Source organism: Siniperca chuatsi, linkage group LG7 (assembly GCF_020085105.1).
Source record: "Siniperca chuatsi isolate FFG_IHB_CAS linkage group LG7, ASM2008510v1, whole genome shotgun sequence".
In the NCBI taxonomy this organism is placed as follows: domain Eukaryota; kingdom Metazoa; phylum Chordata; class Actinopteri; order Centrarchiformes; family Sinipercidae; genus Siniperca; species Siniperca chuatsi.
In genome coordinates, this window is record NC_058048.1 from 10,896,811 (window position 1) to 10,915,978 (window position 19,168).

The 19,168-nt window shown below is 39.6% G+C and overlaps 1 protein-coding gene across 4 annotated transcripts; it reads left to right on the forward strand.

Annotated features, from left to right (window-relative positions):
- Positions 1-1,164: 1,164 nt before the first annotated feature.
- Positions 1,165-17,363, forward strand: igsf5b (immunoglobulin superfamily, member 5b). 4 transcript variants are annotated; one of them, XM_044201696.1, is made up of 10 exons: positions 1,165-1,320; positions 2,327-2,422; positions 4,528-4,842; positions 8,090-8,217; positions 9,371-9,533; positions 10,109-10,240; positions 13,943-13,967; positions 14,679-14,767; positions 16,382-16,446; positions 17,084-17,363. In XM_044201696.1, exons 2-10 carry the CDS (start codon positions 2,374-2,376, stop codon positions 17,192-17,194), a joined length of 1,077 nt encoding a protein of 358 aa, XP_044057631.1. In that variant the 5' UTR covers positions 1,165-1,320; positions 2,327-2,373; the 3' UTR covers positions 17,195-17,363. The 4 variants fall into 4 exon arrangements, with proteins under 4 accessions (XP_044057631.1, XP_044057630.1, XP_044057633.1 ...); XM_044201695.1 differs by having other exon boundaries at positions 1,166-1,320; positions 4,525-4,842; XM_044201697.1 differs by lacking the exon at positions 1,165-1,320 and adding an exon at positions 3,260-3,334 and having other exon boundaries at positions 4,525-4,842.
- The last annotated feature ends 1,805 nt before the right edge of the window (positions 17,364-19,168 follow it).

Genomic DNA, 19,168 nt, shown 5'->3' on the forward strand with positions numbered 1-19,168 from the left:
GCCTTGGCAAAGTCTGTGTTCCTCTTTTCCAAAATGAAAAAGCATCAACATGGCCATACCAGCCTAAAGTTCTTAAAACAGACTAAGAGTCTATAGCCATGCTAGCAACTCTGTGAGTCTGTATACTTATAATTGCAGAAATGCTTTGAGCTAAATGCTAAAGTTGGCATGCTAACATGCTCACAATGACAATGCTGACATGCTGATGTGTAGCAGGTATAATGTGTACCATGTTTCACTATCTTATTTCAGCATGTTAGCAATGTTAGCATGCTAACGTGCTAATTAGCACTAAACACAAAGTACAGAGGCTTAAGATTCACATTCAAGATTCAATACTTTATTGCCATTTTAACATAGTTGATTTGAATTTGCCTTGGTGAGCTCACATTAGGGCAGTAACTACACTCCGTGAGACATAAAAGAAGTGGTAAAACATAAAATGACCATAGTCAATCAAGTCAATTATATAATATTTTATAATTAATTATATTATAATTAATAAATATAACATAAAACATTTCGAGAGGAAAGCTATCAGCACCACAAATATGATATGTATACCACTGTATAACGACCGGGCTGATGGGAATGTCATTATTGCAGAAAGTTGGTCGTAAACCAAGGTATAGGACAAACTGAAATTTTGACCTGAACCTGAACTAAAAATGTCAGCCTCATGGTGGCGCTAAAGGAAAAGTCGGGATCACCAAAGTCATATGAATGCATTGTTTGGGAACCATGAAGGGCTGAACCAAATCTCTTGGCAAGACATTTCACAAAAGGTAATTTGATAAAAGCCAAAAATGTCATCTCATGATGGCGCTGGAGGCAATAAAGTCATTAGGAGTCATCCTCTGGGGAATTAATTTTATGGGAATCCATCCAAAAGTTGTTGAGATATTTCAGTCTGAAACAGCTGCCAGACAGACTGACATTGCCATCCAGAGCTATGGCTATGGCTAAAAATAATCAAAATCTGTCATCCTTCTGCCATACATCAAACTGTACATCTGCAGTGTTTATCACACAGATACATCATCCATTGTGTCCAAATCCATTCATTTGAAGAAGGCGGAGGTCTACTTGTTAGGCCCCTGGGAACTGGGGACTTACAAGGGGCATTGTTTGCAGTCTGACTCAGTCTGTATATTTACCTGTGTGTAGCACGGGGCAAAGTTCCCTCTGAGTTTGGTAATATTTAACGGGACAATTTTGGGTGACATAGCTGAGCACCAAGCATGAGGTAGAAGCAGCATCGTTGACATGTATCCACTGCGTATGACACTTGCCGCTGATCCACAGAGACACCAGACTGAGGTGAGTCAGACAAGCACAGTGGGATTTATGGTTATTTATTGTTCACTTAACTTGGACTTCAGTCTTATTCAGGAGATGCTGCTTTCTGCTGTGTGTGAAAGAAATGGTCGAGAGACAGGTGCAGTGCTGCAAGTTACTCATACACAAGACCTCAATGATTTTATGGGGTAACTTAGTGTCTCTGACCTTAATTAAATTTAAATGAAACTAAAATACAATCTGTGGTAAAATGATCAGAGAGTACCTTCCATGGAGTTACTTTACAGTCCTATCAGTGGTCATAGAAACAAGAAATATACAGTAAACAGATGAAAATGTTGCATACAAAGATTTATTCAAGTTTACTGTAACTTGCTTTGACTCTTCAGGTTGGTTAGACTTTATTGCCTTACTTAATTTTAGTGTCAGTAAATCCTGAGTTTAATGTTTTTTGGAATTACATGAATGCACATGGATGAGTTCAGCTCCGAATTAATAAAATTAGAATCCATTTAAATCTAACAAAATAAGCATTATTAATGTTTCTGAACTGTTTGGAAAAACTACCAGCAGGTAATTTTATTACCAGGTAAACTTAAACGATTGGAATGGAAAGGTCCTGTTTTATAGAAGATGTAGGATATGTATATATGTTAACATGCTAAAAGTACAGCAGAGTCTAAGTGGAAAGTCATTAGTTTGCAGGTATTTAAGTATTTGACAAATTAAACATTTGACCTCAAGATGAAGATGATTTAAAATCACAAATCTGCTGGTGGCACTAGAGGAAAAGTCAGGGGATCACCAAAGTTTGTAGCAGTCATCCCCTGGACATCATGGATATGTGTACCAAATTTCATGGCAATCCATCCAGTAGATTCTTGAGATATTTCAGTCTGGGCAAAAGTGATGGACTAACAGACCAGCATTGCCATCCCTAGAGCCACGTTGCTAGCATGTCTAAAAACTTACAGATTATGATCAACAGTGCTCCTATGTAGAGAATAATTCAAGTGTTTTGTTTCAGGTCCATTCAGCATTGAACAATGGACTGACTGGACTGACTGAGTAAACATGGACATCTTTTCTCTGCTAGTGCTCCTACTTTCATACAGGATTCAAGGTGAGGGTTCAGCTCAGAACAAACACAGCAGCCTGTTTGATTGGAGATGTCACAGAGGCCAGTAATGTGCTTGTATTAACGGCCACATTCAGGCGATGTGGTGTTCTTAATAGCAGCACCCTTCAGATTAAACTCACAGACAGTCTAATTAGAGGGCCTAATGATCTAGCTGCACTTTATAATTAATTTTCTTCAAAATGGCTGCCTATCTAGTTAACAGTAAGACGTAGCCAGTGGTCAGGGGACTTTAGAGTCACTGGTTCATGGTCCCAATAGGAGCACGCACAAATTATACTCATTAGTGTGCCATTCTCTGATTGCAATGAAAAGAAATAGCTGTATAGGCTGGCCTAGATATTTCTCAGACCTAATTTCCTAAACAGATGCATAATTTATGATTCCGCATGCTGGCTGTAGAAGGTAACACAGTTAGCACACCACAAACAAATTAAACATCATGAGTACTGCGGTGTAAACCTGTTATTTCATATTTCATGGTTTTCCATAAATATTTTTCTTTTTCTTTTCTCTTTCATTTGTCAGTGATAGAAAGCCACAAAGATATGCTGGGATTAAACTGGGGATGTGTGCACGGATGTGCCTCTGTGTGTGTATGTGTCTCTGTATTTATGCATGGGTGATGTTTATAGAGTAAGTGAGGAGTAGGCCCTAACAGTGAGTTATGGATGTTTCCTCATAGTCTATTCTTCTGTATTAGCCCCCATGTAATCCTTCTAACAAATTCTGCAGGTTACTGTTAAAATGTTTACCCTGCAGAATGATGCCATGGCCTGTTGCTGACAGCTACAGATGCATTTACACTCTCCTTTTTGTCAGTATTTCTTCCCTAAATCCTGTTTGCCCTCATTCATGCACCCGGCCAAATCACCAATCTCCATCTGGACAACCACAGTAAGAAGCAGATTTAGGGAGTTGTGCTGTCATTCTCTCTCTTTGTCTCTTTATCCCTCTAAGGCTTTCTTTATTTCTTTCTTTCTTTCTTTTCATCCTTACTTTCTTTTCATCTCTCACTGACTCTCTCCATGCCATGAATGTTCTGGCAAATTTGTTTGAAAGTGACACACACATGGGTCCTCTGTCACGGCAAGATTTAGATTTGTACACCGAAAAACTCTTGACTCACATTTGACTAACAATGCTACTGAATTGTTTAGTTTTTCTGTTTTGAATGCATCTACTTACTGGTTACTCATTCTCCACCATGTTTATGGTTTTCCTTTCTAACACTAACTTTAATTCATCCCATGACTATGAAATGCAAAGTCTCTTCTCAAATAATTTCAATGACACTGTTTGGATGTTTTAATTCTGATTTCTGCTGCAAATGTGCATTGCATACATTTTATTTAGTTTCAGGTCATATTTGAAGGAGCCAATTTGCATTGCAAAAAAGTACAATTATTTCATATCTTGCTAAATTTGCATACATGTTCTAATGTCACTCAAGAGAACTGTGGCATTTGACTGGGTTTAAAATGTGCATCTTTAGAATATAGATTGTTTGTGCGTTTTCCTTTTCTGATGAGGTCTATAGTGAAATTGTGCAAAACTGTGCAGTACAGGTGTTGTGTATTGCATAGCTGACTTCATATCAGTCTTATTAGGTCTTGTTAAAAGAATAGTTCAACATTTTGGGAAATACAGAGTCTCTGCTGGTTGCCTGGTAACCTCACAGTGACAACAAGCCTGCAGCAAGCCACTACACCAGGCCTAGAAATAGTCCACAAGATATAATGTGTTGATTAGTGAGGTTTAGAGGTGCTGGTAGAGAGATTTTGTTGCCTTTGGACAGTCATGCTAGCTGGTTCCCTCCTTTCCAGTCTTTGTGCTAAGCTAAGCTAACCGGGTGCTGGCTCCACATATTTACCGTACAGACAGTGGCATCCATCTTTTCATCTAACTTTCAACACGAAAGCAAATAAGTGCAGCTATTTCTTTCAAAGTACTTTAGCAGCAGTTTTAGTAAGTGATACTCTGTTGATTTGATTTGTTTTCATTTATTTAAAAAACACTTAGACTTAGTTCAAGATCGAAAGACTTGATAATGTGTTTTATGTCTGTCACTCTCTTTGGACTTTAAGCAGTTGGAGCTCAGATGAAGCTGTCGCCTGAAACACTAACCGTCCTGCGAAAAGAGGATGCCAGGCTTACCTGCAGCACCTCCTACCCCGAGTGGACTGTTATGGTGTGGCTGTTAAACGGTGAGGCGGTTCTCACCATCTCCAAGGAGACTGGCGTTCTGCCCTCCATCAACCCTAATGTGACAGCCAAGAAAAGCCCTGTCTCAAGGGGAGACAGCTGGATGTTTGTCCTGAAGAACACAGAGAGACACAACCAGGGACAAGTGACCTGTGACCTCCAGGGCATTGATAGGAAAACAGCAAGCCTGTTTGTACAAGGTCTGTATGTTCATGTGTGAGTGTATGTTTGTGTGTGAGACTCAGAGGAGGTACTGTGTGCATGTGTGTGTTTGTGTTTCCTTGATTAATTGTGCAGGAAGGCAGCAAGGAACTGTTTATTTCTGCTGCAGAGAATTTCAAAGGCTTTTTGTGCAGCCAGCTCCTCTCAGGGATACTCACTTTCTTGCAAACAAGAGCCTGCACACACACACACACACACACACACACACACACACACACACAAAGAAGCAAAGGAAACCAAGCAGAGGGCAAGCCTCAATTGCAAATTTTGCAGTGTAAGAGAGGGCAAAAAATGAATTTAACCTTGACGACGCAAAAAGCAGCATGTAAAAAAAAAGGTACATGGAGGGACTAAGCAGAAGTCGTGTAGCTGTTTTCATTCTGCCCACCCACACACTGTGGTCTCTAATCACAAAACAAGATAAAGAACACAAAGAGAAAGAGACAACATTTTTTTGTATTTTTGCTTAGCATTGAAGGTGCTCATCCTAATTATATGCCTTTGTTTTAATTTGTTTGAAGTGGGGATTCAAGAATGAAAGTTTTCAGTCTTCTGTAAAAGCAGCTGAACCAGTACCTGAGTGATCAATCGCAGTGTATATCAAGGGTGGGAAATCATTTGGGCCTGTGTGGTAGAGTACCGTTGCCCAGGCATGTTTGATGATGTCCGTGACATTGTTGATGACAGTGTGGGTGGTGTCTGAGATAGGAATTGATTGGCCCTCAGATATAAATACCAGGTGGAAAGTGCTGGACTCCATGCCAGTCAGACCAGGCAGCAGAGCAGGATTTACAGCCAATCTCCTCTCCTCTCCTCTCCTCTCCTCTCCTCTCCTCTCCTCTCCTCTCCCCTCCTCATTTAGTGTATATTTTTTATGCAGATGCTGTGCCAAGGGGGTATACTGTGTGAGGACTGGGTGGTGGGACAAGACTGTAGACTGTTCTCTACAGTTTTGTTCTGATGGTGTTGTTATCTCAAGCTGGCGAGCACTGCAGTGTGAACCAGTATATTAACAAATGGGACTTCCCTGATAGTAATAACCAAAGAAAAAAATACATTGGAAGTCTAAACAGGCAAGTAAGAGTAATTTCTGCATTTAAATGGGCATACCATTTAAATTTACATTTAATTTCCATTCAAATTAGGGACTGTACATAAATGATTATCGGTAGGGGGAGGTCAGAAAAGGTTTATGCAATTTTTTCTTTTTGCAGAAGGGAGAGTAGTCTGACATGTTTGGGAGAGCAGAGAAAGATATTTACATTTTTTCACTTAATTACACAGAAGGATTAAAAGAATGGACCGCCCCCACTCCAATAATTTTTGTATGGTCCCTTAAGATTGCCTGCTGAAAAATGCCATATTTATTTGACACATGCATCTCTGGGAAGGCAATGGCCACTCGGTGTTATTGACACAGAACACAGTTTTAGCTCACATGGAAGTCAAACTAGATGACAACTTATTACGTAAATGCTTCAAGATGTGCTTGAACACTTCTCTTGACCTTATCATTCAGCTTATTTGCATCTGCAGTCTGTACAAAATGAACTGAGAGCTCAGCTAAAATAAAATTTGTGTGGAAACATCCAGCGAGATCAAACAAAACCAATGACCCATTGCTTCCCAATATATTATGGAGAGAGCCTCCATTGCTGCCAGTGCCACAAATCCCCATGACATATGCAGCCATTAACAGTAGTGTATGGTGAATCTGGCCCTCCCGTCTGGATGCAAAGGATCACTATGGCCTGACACAGCCTTTGAATTAATTGTGCATCCTGGCATGCTCAGTTAACAGTCAGCAACTCTGCCTGTGATTTGTGTACTGCAGCTCCAAATATACTGTTGGAATGGAGCCACAAATCTACAGCGGGCTGTTTGACTCTGTATGCTATCATCCACACTCCCTGCTTTAATTGTCCAGTGTGAAGATGACCACATACTCCTTCTCTGCTTATTTCTCTTGCACACTCAAACACAAATACAGCATGCACACACAAACCTTTCACTTGAGCAAATCATTATGGCTGCATGCGCTGTTGAGTATGAACAGGATCTGCAGTGAAGGTTAGAGCTGCAGAAAAGGAGAGCTCTATAAATCAGACAAGAGTGAACATGCCTGTGATGACTGACCTGTAGAGGCATAGTGCCCTCTTCACTGGAATGAATTCACACCCACAATTACAGTGCATGTGTTATATACTGTTCATGTAACACCAATCCTGCACACAGACATGTACAAGTCTTTAAATGTTGCCCCCAAAGCAGCAATTTCCCCTCTGAGGACCCCTGCTGAAAAATCACTCAAATTAGACTTAGCTGAGGGCTCCCCACCTCACACAGCAGCACGAAGTCTTCAGAGTTCCCCTACAGTGATTAACAAACCTTATGAAACCTTATTTCAGGGATCACTGTGGATTGGAGCTTAGGGAGGGAGTGCTGATGTTGTTCCTTTCTCTATTGAGATGTATCAATCAGCCATGATCGCCCACAGCCCCTCATCAGTCAGCGCAAATGAGGCTGCTGGTTCCTCGCCAACCTTTATTCACTCGCGCTGAGATTCTCTAAGAGCAGCCTGAGTCCACTATCAGAACCGGCCGCTTTAAGAATTGGATGGTACGATGTTTATGACACCAAATCAGGCATCAAATAAAAAGCCCCTGGAGAAAAAGGACAGCCAATAACGTGTACAAAACATCTGAGGATTTGAACCTAAATCAACACAGACATGTCATTCCCTTAGACAAAGCACCCAAGTTTCTGTAATTATCTTTCTGTCTATAGCAATTTTCTGTTGCATCCACCGCCTTTCATTCTGCCAGACAATAGACTTCATATATGAGATACTGTATCTCCCAGGGCCTCAAGTGGCTTATTTGGCTGGCAGGGAAGGAGATGAAGGGGAAAAGAGGAGAAGCATTCGTCAGGCAATTGAGACTTTGAGACACACAATCAATCACCCGGGACGAATGAAATCCGTCTTTTGTAAGTGAACAGGCCGACTGAAGAGATGATGCTCATCTTTGGGTACAGATATGTGCATGCAACATGAATTTCAAAGAAAACTATTGATGAAATCCCAGTTTTGTTGGTATTCATAAACTTACCCACCCTCATCCATGTACAGGATCATACAGAAATACATTAACATGCATGCAGGCACATAAATAAGAAAAAAGTACAAAATTCAAGTTTGTGAATGTACTTTTTTTCTGATTGCAGAAAAAGGCAGTGTGAAAGTCTTTGGGGATGACAAGTTGGCTTTTAAGGGGCAGTCGGTCCTGTTTGAATGCCAAGCAGCAGGATGGTTCCCTCAACCCATTTTGCAATGGCAGGTGAATGACAAAAAGGTAAGTACATACATCCTCATCACTATTATCTTTATATTAAAAGAGGTTATTTTGAGAATATAGCAAAGCATTTTATATTAGAAAACACTCATCAAGATCAAGATACACTGTTGCAAAAATAATCCTTATTGTGACATTCAAAATTCACCAATGCTTTATTTCTACTCTTCATTTAGACACAAATAGAAGAACAAATTAAGTGACTGGCCTCTCATAAACACAACAAAAAAACTGTTTTCCTATTACCAGTTTATCAGCAATGCATTTAGTTTAAATAAATTACAAGAGGCAAACAACTTTCCTTTCTTTTTCTTATTTTTCCCATTTCTAAATGAAATAACTTTGTTTCACAGACCTCTTTGTGAACATTTTAACTACCCCTGCAAAAACAGTACAGGCTCTAATTTTGTGCATGTGCAGAGCCAGAAGGTGCAAATGCAGGTGAGAAAGTGGCCTAAAGACACTTCCAGGCCCTTTAGGAAACTGTCAGTTTATCATGGTGAGGAGTGCACTGCTTTTACAGGGGATAAGAGAAGCTGATTTGATTGACTGTCAGTGAAGTCATCCACACTTTACCTACTTGTTATGTACTGCTGCTAACAATACATTCATTTTGCTTCAGCCCTTTTGCACCCAGTTTAATGAAAACAGAGCCCTAGTTTCTATCTGCAGAGGGAATCAGCTGGTTAAAACAAAGTCTAAGGATTATCATGCCATTATATCTGTACAGACATGTTGCTGCTGACTTTTTTCAAGTGTAATTGTTTGGAGTTAAACACCATACACCAAATGGTATTGAGCTTCATTGCACTAAGTAAGTGAAGTAAAGGTGATCTTTGAAATCTGCCACTGAATGGAGCGATCTATAGACTGAACAAAACAGAGATAAAACAGATCTGTCATCTGATGGACATCATCAGTTTTATACAGTAACAGAAACGCTTGATTGGAAGACACTTTAAAAACAAACAAATGCTCACAAAGACACAGCAGACTGGGAACTAAAAATTAGTTATACATTTGTTTTTGGGTCAACTGTAAATACAGTTATGTTTTGAGTATTTATGGAATAACTCATTTGTAAAACCATCCAGGTTAGTAAGCTGAATATAAATAATACTAATTCTCTCTCACTCTGGGGATTGGCGTGGAGGTGAGCCAGGGTGAATACAACATCAGTAGTGAATCACGGAAGAGCCTCTTCACTGTGACCAGCAACCTCAGCGTGACAGCAGCGAAGAGCTCTCATGTGGATTGTCTGGCCTCCGTGTCTGCCCTCCCCACACCACTGAAGAGCAGTGTCCGTCTGACAGTGGGTGAGATAACACAGCTATCGTGTTTTACATTGAATAACATATGCATGCATGCACACAAATGCACAGAGAGGGTTGTCTGTTAATCCTCTCTTAGTTCTCTGTCTCTACACTTCTGTGTGTTTTCTCTCTTTGTGTGTTTCATTTTGTTCTTTCCCCCTTTTTCTGTCCCTTTCTCTTTTGGGAAGCCTATGAATCATCACTGAGCATTATTATTAAAGAAGAAGAGTGGAACAGAAAGGAGCTGCCAGATCAACACTGCATGAGTTTGCATCACAGCCACTAAAGTGGAGCTGAGGTTTCAAACCTCTCCACAGCACCCATAGCTTCAAAATACAAACACTGCATTATTATCTTAGTCATGTTCCATTTGTAGTTGTAGTTGTACCATTTTCTGGAAATCCACTCAGAGCAGCTTCCCTCAGCAAACACTCTCGTGCTTACTACTGCAAATTAAAACAGGAAATTAAACGCAGCTCTCTTTACACGATTTCTGCAAATCTGTAATTGAATTGCAAAGTAACAACACTGCTTCAGCGTTTCTTTACCAAAACACTGATGTGACCTTCTCTCCTCAGTTGCAGAGGTGCTGCAGGCAGGAGATGACTGCACAGTCCCGCTGGCGCTGATGGCCTCCCTCTCTGCTCTTCTGCTGCTCCTCCTGCTCTGCATCTGCACTGTCCTCTGGTACAGACAAAGGAGACAAGCAAGTAGGCACTTTCCTCTTACTGAAATTGCTCTAGGTGAAAATAACATCACCTCCCCCTACACTATTCCAGTACAGAAAGCGTGATTAAAGTATAATGAAGAAGATAGGCGGTTACATGCTGTGACTCGGCACTGCCCCGCGGTGGCTTTCACCAAGGGCACGCAATATTTTTTCTGACAAAGGCAGAACATTAGTTGTCAGCAGAAAGCTTTTCTTCTCAGGAAACAGCAGTATGTGTATGACTGCAAGGTTTGAATCCCAGAACGACTGGGAAAATTCGAACAGGAGGGAGTAATGACTATTAATCCTCACCCTGAACAACTACTACAGAGGTGCCCTTGAGCAAGACATTTCACCATTTAAACAGTGTGAATGTGTGAAGATAACTCTGTCCCTGCAATTACAGTAAATTTATTGGGTAGTTTTTAAAGTCCAGTTGAAGTTAAGTAGCATGTTTTTTTTCTGCTACAACAAAAAAAAAAATTAAATAAAAATCAGAACCTCAAAGAGAGAAATTTACATTGGGTATTTTGGTTTCATAATTGCACCTCCTATCTTTTCATTAACCAGTAGGAATGCCATTGGTTGTCCGTCAACGAATATGGAGAATTTGTTTTCATACAGCCAATCAAATTGTTTAATTTTAAACCATATTTGCCATAACATCACTGTTCTATCATAGGCAGATGGTCTCACTAACTAACAGCAAGACAGCAGCCTGCTACACAACACTAGAGCCACAGACCTCCTTCCAGTGTGGTTGTTTGGAACAACTATAAACACTTTTGATTTCCGATGTGGTCGGACAACAAGTTGTTTATACTAATTCGGTTCAAGCATAACCTGACCATTACTCTATGCACAAGTGCTAACAAAACACTGTCTGCCCACAGATTGTAATGTATGATTTACAGGATGTTGTAGAAAAATAGGTTAAAACAACAGGCAATTATAGGGAGTCTCCTTTGGATAAACACCAGTGGTACAGACTGATGAAGGCCATTGAGATGTGCAGATGAGTTGACAGTTGTTTGGTGGGAATGTGGCGACCTTGGACAGGCTATCAACCTGTTTGCTAAAAGAATTACAGCTGTTGGTACACTGGGAACATGAGGTCCTGACTCATACGTAGTTCCTGCCAGATGAGTCAGTATGTGAACATACCCCACTGTAACACAGTGTCACATTAAGCTTTCGGACACAGCTTATTCTGTAGATTTAAAGGAATAGTTACACATTTTGGGAAACACGCTTACTTGCTTTTTTGCAGAGTTAGATGAGATAATCAATACCACTCTCTTGTCTGCACGGTAACAATGAAGCTACAGCCATCAGCCAATTAGCTTAGCTTAGCATAAAGACTGGAAATCTGCCTACTGGCACCTCTGAAACTCAATAATTAACATGTTATATCCTATTGGTCGTTTTTACTTTTGGTGTTTGTACAGATTTCCTGACTGAAAAGCAGCTTTTTTCGGCTCTGGATAGAGCCCTCGCCTCTCCATTCATCCAGGCTTTCTGGTTGGGGAATGATTTTAGTGTCTCTGTGATCACCACATCATCAACACATTTGCTGATGTATGATGATGATGTATATTCCTCAAGGTTGATGTGGCTCTCCTGGGTGGCGGCATCTCTGAACATGAGCCATTCTCTGCACTCAAAACAGTCCTGTAGAGCTGCTGTAGCTTAATCTGTCCACACTTCAAGTGTTTTCACTGATGGTTTGACCCATTTTATCAGCTGGGTGTAAGTAGGCAGGAGAAGCAGGGAAATATGGTCTGACTGACCAAAATGGCGGCCAGGGAGGGCTTTGTAGCTGCCAGAAATGTTTGTGTACACATGGTGCAGTGTATTTGTTCCCCAAAGTGGGGATGTGGACATACTCATCAAACCATTCAGTGACCCCTCGTCCCCTATGGATGGGGCCATTGTCATGCTGGAAGAGACCACTCTCATCAGGATAGAAAAGTTTCATCATAGGATAAAGGTGATCACTCAGAACAACTTTGTATTGATTTGCAGTGACCCTTCCCTCTAAGGGGACGAGTGGACCCAAACCATGCCAAACCTTTGTAGACCAGTGCCTGTGGTTTCTGCACCACTTAACTCTCATATGTGCATTCATCTTTGTAATGAGGGTTTATGCACTGCAACCCTACTATAATATCGCTCTCTATGTAATTGAACGGACTGTTCTTGCTGTCTGATCACGTCCTGCATTGACATTCTCAGTCACCTGAGGAGGAGTTGCTCATTTTCCTTACATATTACACTAATGCACAAGCATCACAGTCATCAAATGTGTCACCCGTCTGTATATGTTAATTAGTGAGCTTTAGAGGCGTTAATAGATTTTGTTACCTTCAGACAGAGCCAGGCTAGCTGTTTCACCCTGTTTCCAGTCTTTGTGCTAAGCCAAGCTTAATGGCTTCATATTTAACTGAGAGATATGAGAGTTGTATCACTCTTCTCATCTAACTCTCGGCCACTGAGCCACTGAGGATAATTCCCAAAATTAACTATTCCTTTAAGAGAGACGTGTTGAATTTTAATTGTTTTTAAAGTCTAAAGGTGATGAAGGTAGCACCAGCTTGCATGGCTCAGGAGATTCTACAAAGCCCATTAATAAGGGTTTAAAACCACCACACAGTGAGACAGTTTTACTGCAACTCTTTTAGGGCTCATAACCCGACCCAGAATATTTGTGATATGGCCGGGCTACTTGTCACCTCTCCAAACATAGAGGTCAATACCTTGTATGTCGTAAAGTGGGGTGTGATGTTGTAAGAAGTCTGGCCAGGAAAGAGGGATGTTGCAGAGATGTTTGTGGAGTGCCATCTCTGAGGGGACCGTTGCTTTATAGCACAAGGAGGCGGAGGAGGCCTGTTTGTGCGCGATAACAAAAAGTAGCCCTGAGTCACACATTTAGAAGTCAGTGTAATCCCTGTGACTGATTCTGGACCATAGCAAATCACGGCTATGGTTTAGAGCTAAGGGATTATTGTAAAGCAGTTGTGACCTTTCTCCTACGGCAGCTGATTCTGTACCTGAAACATCTGGTACCTCCTTCACCATTGTCCTTGTTTCAGTCTTACAGCTTTAATGTAACATCCCTGAGCAAGTTAAATTAACTTCATGAGGATGCTGCACATGTTAAAGGATGTGGCAAGGCTTCCAAGTCACTAAGCTCTTCTTTGAGTAATCCACCTCAATGGGGAGTAATGTATGCTTTGTAATTATTGGAAAAATAGAAGGGATCCAATATAGTCACCCTCAAAGACTTTGGCCATCATGACAGCAGGGATTTAAAATATAATGACAAAGGCAATTTCTCTCCCTGTAAAAAGGAACAGTTTATATCTCTCCTGAGGCAAGCGCCATCTGCTCCATTTATATATTGTTGTGTTTTCGCCGTGGCCAGGAGGACCTTTGGCAAAGACAACCATGAAGCCGTGTTACAAAACTCATTAACACTCATCTCCAGCTTTCACTGCTGAATTGCAAACTGACTGGAGGCTACGATATTAGTGCAGAACCCAAAACTAATAAACAGCGGGACATTTGCAGCTTTCATATTGCTGTAGATGCAGTGAGCGAGCACATTGTTTCTGTGGTCAATGCAGTTAGAATAATAAAGTTAGAGGCTGATAGATCTGATGATAGTTTTGTAAACTTAATGCCTCATTTTTTTACCTTTCAGAACCAAGCCCACAGGAGGCATTATGGTAAGATTTAAGAGCTTTTTTTTATAGACACCTATGAGGTGAGGCTATTTTTAAACAATGAAAACCTTGAATTTTCTTCACTTTTTCAACTAACAAAAAGAACTTTAAGATCAACTGTGGAGTCTTAAGTGAAAGTGACTGACTTGAGGAGAAAGTAGCTGTGACAGAAGCAGAGACATACAGTCCTGGCTGTATTGAGCTCCATTTATATTTTACATAAGCTAATATGAAGACTCAGCATGAGTCTCAGTTAATATGTACAACTTATTTCTGAGAATGAATGGGCTTTTATTGTTCCTCATTATAAAAGAAAATTGAGGACATGAATTTGAAATTACATGCATTAAATAGTCATTACATTTTGTAACAACTTAATTAAGATTCTCATTTAAGAAGCAGACATATTACGCTTTATACTTGTCAGCATTTTCCATGCAGCTGAAATACATTTTACAGCTTTTCCATTGAGCACATTGAAGTGAGAGTTGAGTACTTTGGCTGGGTCTAATAAAATGCAGTGAAAAATTATGATGATGTTCGTTTTTTATCTGTCAAAGCACTTTATGATTAAAACAATGCAGAGGCCCCTGATATACTGCAGCTTTGTGAGAAAAGAAAATTGTCTGTTCACAACAGCATAGCCTCTGACAACGAGGCTGAGCTCAGCTAAAGGTTATCTTTTCATTGGACCGTTCATTTGGGCATTTGCAGGTTCGACCAATCAGTGACCAGGACAATCTCGGTTGCTGAGGCGACAGGGGGGAAGGTCAACCCGGGATACACTAGTGAAGGCCCCACAGGTGAGAGAGCGACATATAAACACCATGATAATTGTAAACCTCAACTATAACTGTTTCATCACACTAACACTTTTGGAAAACTGAGGACACAGATAAATATTTCAGTTTAATCTGACAAACTGCATTAAGTTACAGGTTAAGTTAGGTTACTACTATACTAACTGCACAGGTAAGTCAGATTTTTACGAAGCTATGACACTAAATGACCACAATATTTCTGTTGGGGTATTAATAAGGTTGTTTTTGACTCGATGAGGTGCTTAAGTTTTGGCCTTTCAAAACGTTTCAGTCTAATATGACAGTATCAAGTTTACAGTATCTTCAAAAATCTCTATAGTGGACATTTCTGGTGCATCTCTGCCCTAACTTCTGATTGGTCACAGATCGAGGTCAGTACATGTAATGGATTACTTTAGGGCTGCAACTAACATTTTCATTATCGATTTATCTGTCGATCATTTTCTCGATTAATCGTTTAGTTGTTAGATCCATAAAATGTCAAAAAATGGTGTTAAATGTTGATCACTGTTCCCCAAAACCCAAGGTGATGTCCTCAAGTGTCTTGTTTTGTCCACAACAAGATATTCAGTTTACTGTCATAGAGGATCTAAAGAAACCAAAATACATTCACATTTAAGAAGCTGAAATCAGAGAATTTGGACATTTTTCTTAGAAAATGACTCAAAATGATTCATCGATTATCAAAATAGTGATTATAGTGATAATAGCGATTAATTTAATAGTTGACAACTAATCTATTAATCTACTAATTGTTGCAGCTCTAGATTACTTAATATAGCTTCAGTCAACTTAAAGAACCTTCCCAGTATGTTTGCATGCGTTAGCTTTAGCTCCGTAACTACAAATTATATACACTTTTTGTAATGTATTGATTTCCATTAATTTCCATGCAATATGAAAATCAGTCAGTCAACTCTTGCATGCGTTGTGTAATTAATCACATTTAACATAAAGTCTGTATAATTGTTAGTTAAACTATGGTTGCTTGGTCATGCACTTTTATTGCAGATTGATTCTCCACAACAATAATGTCTCTTTGACAAAAATGAATGCAGATCTAATGTTAACTGTGATGGATTACACAATTTAAGCAAGATTCTAGAGTCGGCCAATTGATATTAATTTTTTATGGACTGAAAGGAAGCCAACAGAAGTTAAAAAAACATGCAAAAACATGTTATGGTTCTTTTACTTGCTATATCACTTACAGTATATTTCCATAGTAATTAGTAACATAACACATAACACAGAGAAAGTTAAATTTTAAACTGTTTAAGGTTCCTGCGAAAGGCTTCAGGTTTTTAATCAAATGGTTAATAAAGTTTAAACATCATGGCCATTTGAGCAGCCACAAACCACATAATATGCAGGTTTCAAAATCAAGCAAATCATATTTATATATTTTTTATTCTGTTTTTCAGACAAACAAAAATGGATTTAAACTCAGGATGCTGTGTTTACTTGGTACACATCTCAGACCTCTAAGCCTACTTCCTATTTTGCTGAGGTCTGCTTTTAGTCCAAAGTGGGCTATAGCGAGTCAGAGGGGCTACAAGGTTAGATCAGGCTTAATTGCTGTTTTTCACCCTGCAGATTCAGTTTACAATGAGCTAATCATGGAAACCCATAGGCAGATGGACTGTGTCAGCTTTCACAAGGTAAGATAGAGAAAGAGAAGGTGGGAGGGCTGGGAGACAGAAAAGGAGAGAGATAGAGATCGACTGGAATAATGCAGCCATTCATTCTGCAGCTGGAGTTTCTGCCACCTCCTCCCATGTTGATGAGAACAAGAGGGAACCACACTGCTATACTGTTGCACCTCCGCTGGCCTCCCATCAGAAAGCTTAATGTCAGACAGCTCAACACATTCATTACGGCGTAAAGCAGGGATGTGGAAAAACATGCTTTTTGATCTTATTGAGTAAATCCACTTCATGGCTCCACAAAATGCCATCAGCACTATTTTCAGCTGACAGGGCACTTCTAAGTGGCTTCATCATCATCATCATCATCATCGTGGTGTATCATCTAAATACTGGGATGATCTACAGGTGTACATGGATTAAATTGAGACACAAATTGAGAAAAATACACATTTTCTGTCTGCACCCTGTAAATACTGTCATTGCCCTGACATGATTCTAGCCTGTCAATGTTGATGAGGTAATTGTGCCTCAGGCGGGTGATTGTACACTGGACATGTTGTTTCCAGGAAAGGTTTCAGGACAGGAATCTCAGTTTGTAGTCCTTTGCTGATATTGTATATTGTCACTAAAATTTGATGGTGTGCCCCAGGTCCCTGATGTTGTGTCCTCCAGCAGCCTGTCTCTGCACAGTGAGAGCCAAGCCCAGGTGTGTCTACCAGAGGAAAGCTCCAAGAATGTCAGGAGAATTACCACAGTTTAACTATGTTTATTTTTATGTTATTTGATATAACAAATGATGGAAGGATGTTAATGATTTACATTGTTACCTTTAACATTTAATGTATCGTTAAAAGACTGTTTTTAGAATATATAACAAAAGCACATTGTTTTTTAAATGTCAATAAATTCTGTTTTTGTCTTCCTCTTAAGTCCTCTTGACTTATATTTATATCGTTTGTGCAGGTCATAGTAATTATGGCCAAAACAGCATATAGCCCACAGTATATTCTTTTATACACAGATATGAGCTTTTAAAAATAAATTCCAACTTATTACATCTTGGGTCTTATTTTTGCAGCTTTAGCCATCATTTTTATTGGTTAGGATAATATATCACCCACTGAGCTGCAAGATCACTAATAAGCCAGACGGGGCAAAAGCACAAGCAGTCAGATAATCAGACAAGTTGTGAACTAGACAACAGATTATCAATTTATTTGGAGATAAAACTGAAAGTGAGTGCACCTACAATGTTGGTAATTTTCTATTATTGCACAGGATAACTCGGTTCACACATACGGTAAGCAGAGTAGGTCAAAGTTGAACCAGGTAGATGATATGTGAACTGTGATGTGTGTTTACACAGTTTGGATAATTTTACCATTTGCTTTGGTTTTCGCTTCCATATAAATTTGGCTAACCTGTGGTTTTGTACAAAACCTGAAAGACCATCTGTGCGATCATGTTTCTTGCCCCATCAAACTTATTTTTTTAGTTGACGTCATATTCTAAGATCTCATAAATGAACTTAAATTGAAATTAATGTCCAAATAACAAATCGAAACAATTGGCCAAAACTGCAAAAATATGATTGTTTAAAACCAGAATGATCCTTTAACATATTACTTAGACAGCGTGCAAGCTGTTAGCTGTTTTAACCCCCCCGGTTACCGACAACATTGGCTCTTGGCTTGTCTTCTCAATATTTACACTGCGATCTTGTTGATTCGATGTGACTTCCTTCAGTATTTGCTGACAACTTGTGTGCTGAAGTAGATGACGCTAAGTGATTTTTCTTGTTACCTGTAGCTATACTGTCTTCCCACATTCCCTCACAGATTAAACTGGAAGACAATCATGATCACTTGATCCAAAAAACAGTTTCTCCAACAGTACCTCATCATACAGTAAATCATCAGAGTGCCTGTTCCATAATTTAGTAAAAGTGTTTTCAGGGAGGCCATAATCCAATGTATGCCTCTTTTTGTATTTCACATGTGGTAGCATCTCAAACTCAATTAATTTCCCAGTCATGGAAAAGAAATGGTTATAAAATACAGTATCAATGGTGAAGTCTGGAGCGTAAATTAACACTATGTGACTGGTGCTGCAATGAGAACGATGTGGTGGTGAGGCTCTCTGCAGTAATGCATGGGAATAACAGATTTATCTCTGTGTGAAGTAGGTGGGTGACATAACATTTGCATTTTATGATAGTAAAGGATGAAGGGGAGTAGAGTGGTGGAGATGGAGGTATATGAATCCTCCAGACACTGTATAGTTTCACCAGCATTGCTGTTAATGAAGGACTTGGCATACATTAAAAAGATGACATGCTTATTACTGGTGTCCGGGAAAATATATGTCCTGAAAAAAAAACCTCTCAGGAATTTAACATTATGCTGTAGTTAACTCTCCTGTTGATACCCATGCATTATTTATCACATTTCATTAACCATTTTGACAGATAATGAGCTGGTCCCAGGTTAATTAAAGAATTTACCACATGGGGTCATTATCATTGTTTGATAATGCCTTAATATAACTAAAAATCTGTACCAATGGAGAAACAAGCTTTTTCTGGATAGTGCTGTGACTCTTTTAGTAATTATGCATCATTTCTCACCTCCCACAACTGCATAGGCCTTGAAAGAAATGGCAAAGCATGCAATCGCCAGCTTATGTTTTGTTGAATGGGAAATACTTATTATATTTAATTTCACTGAAGGCCAAT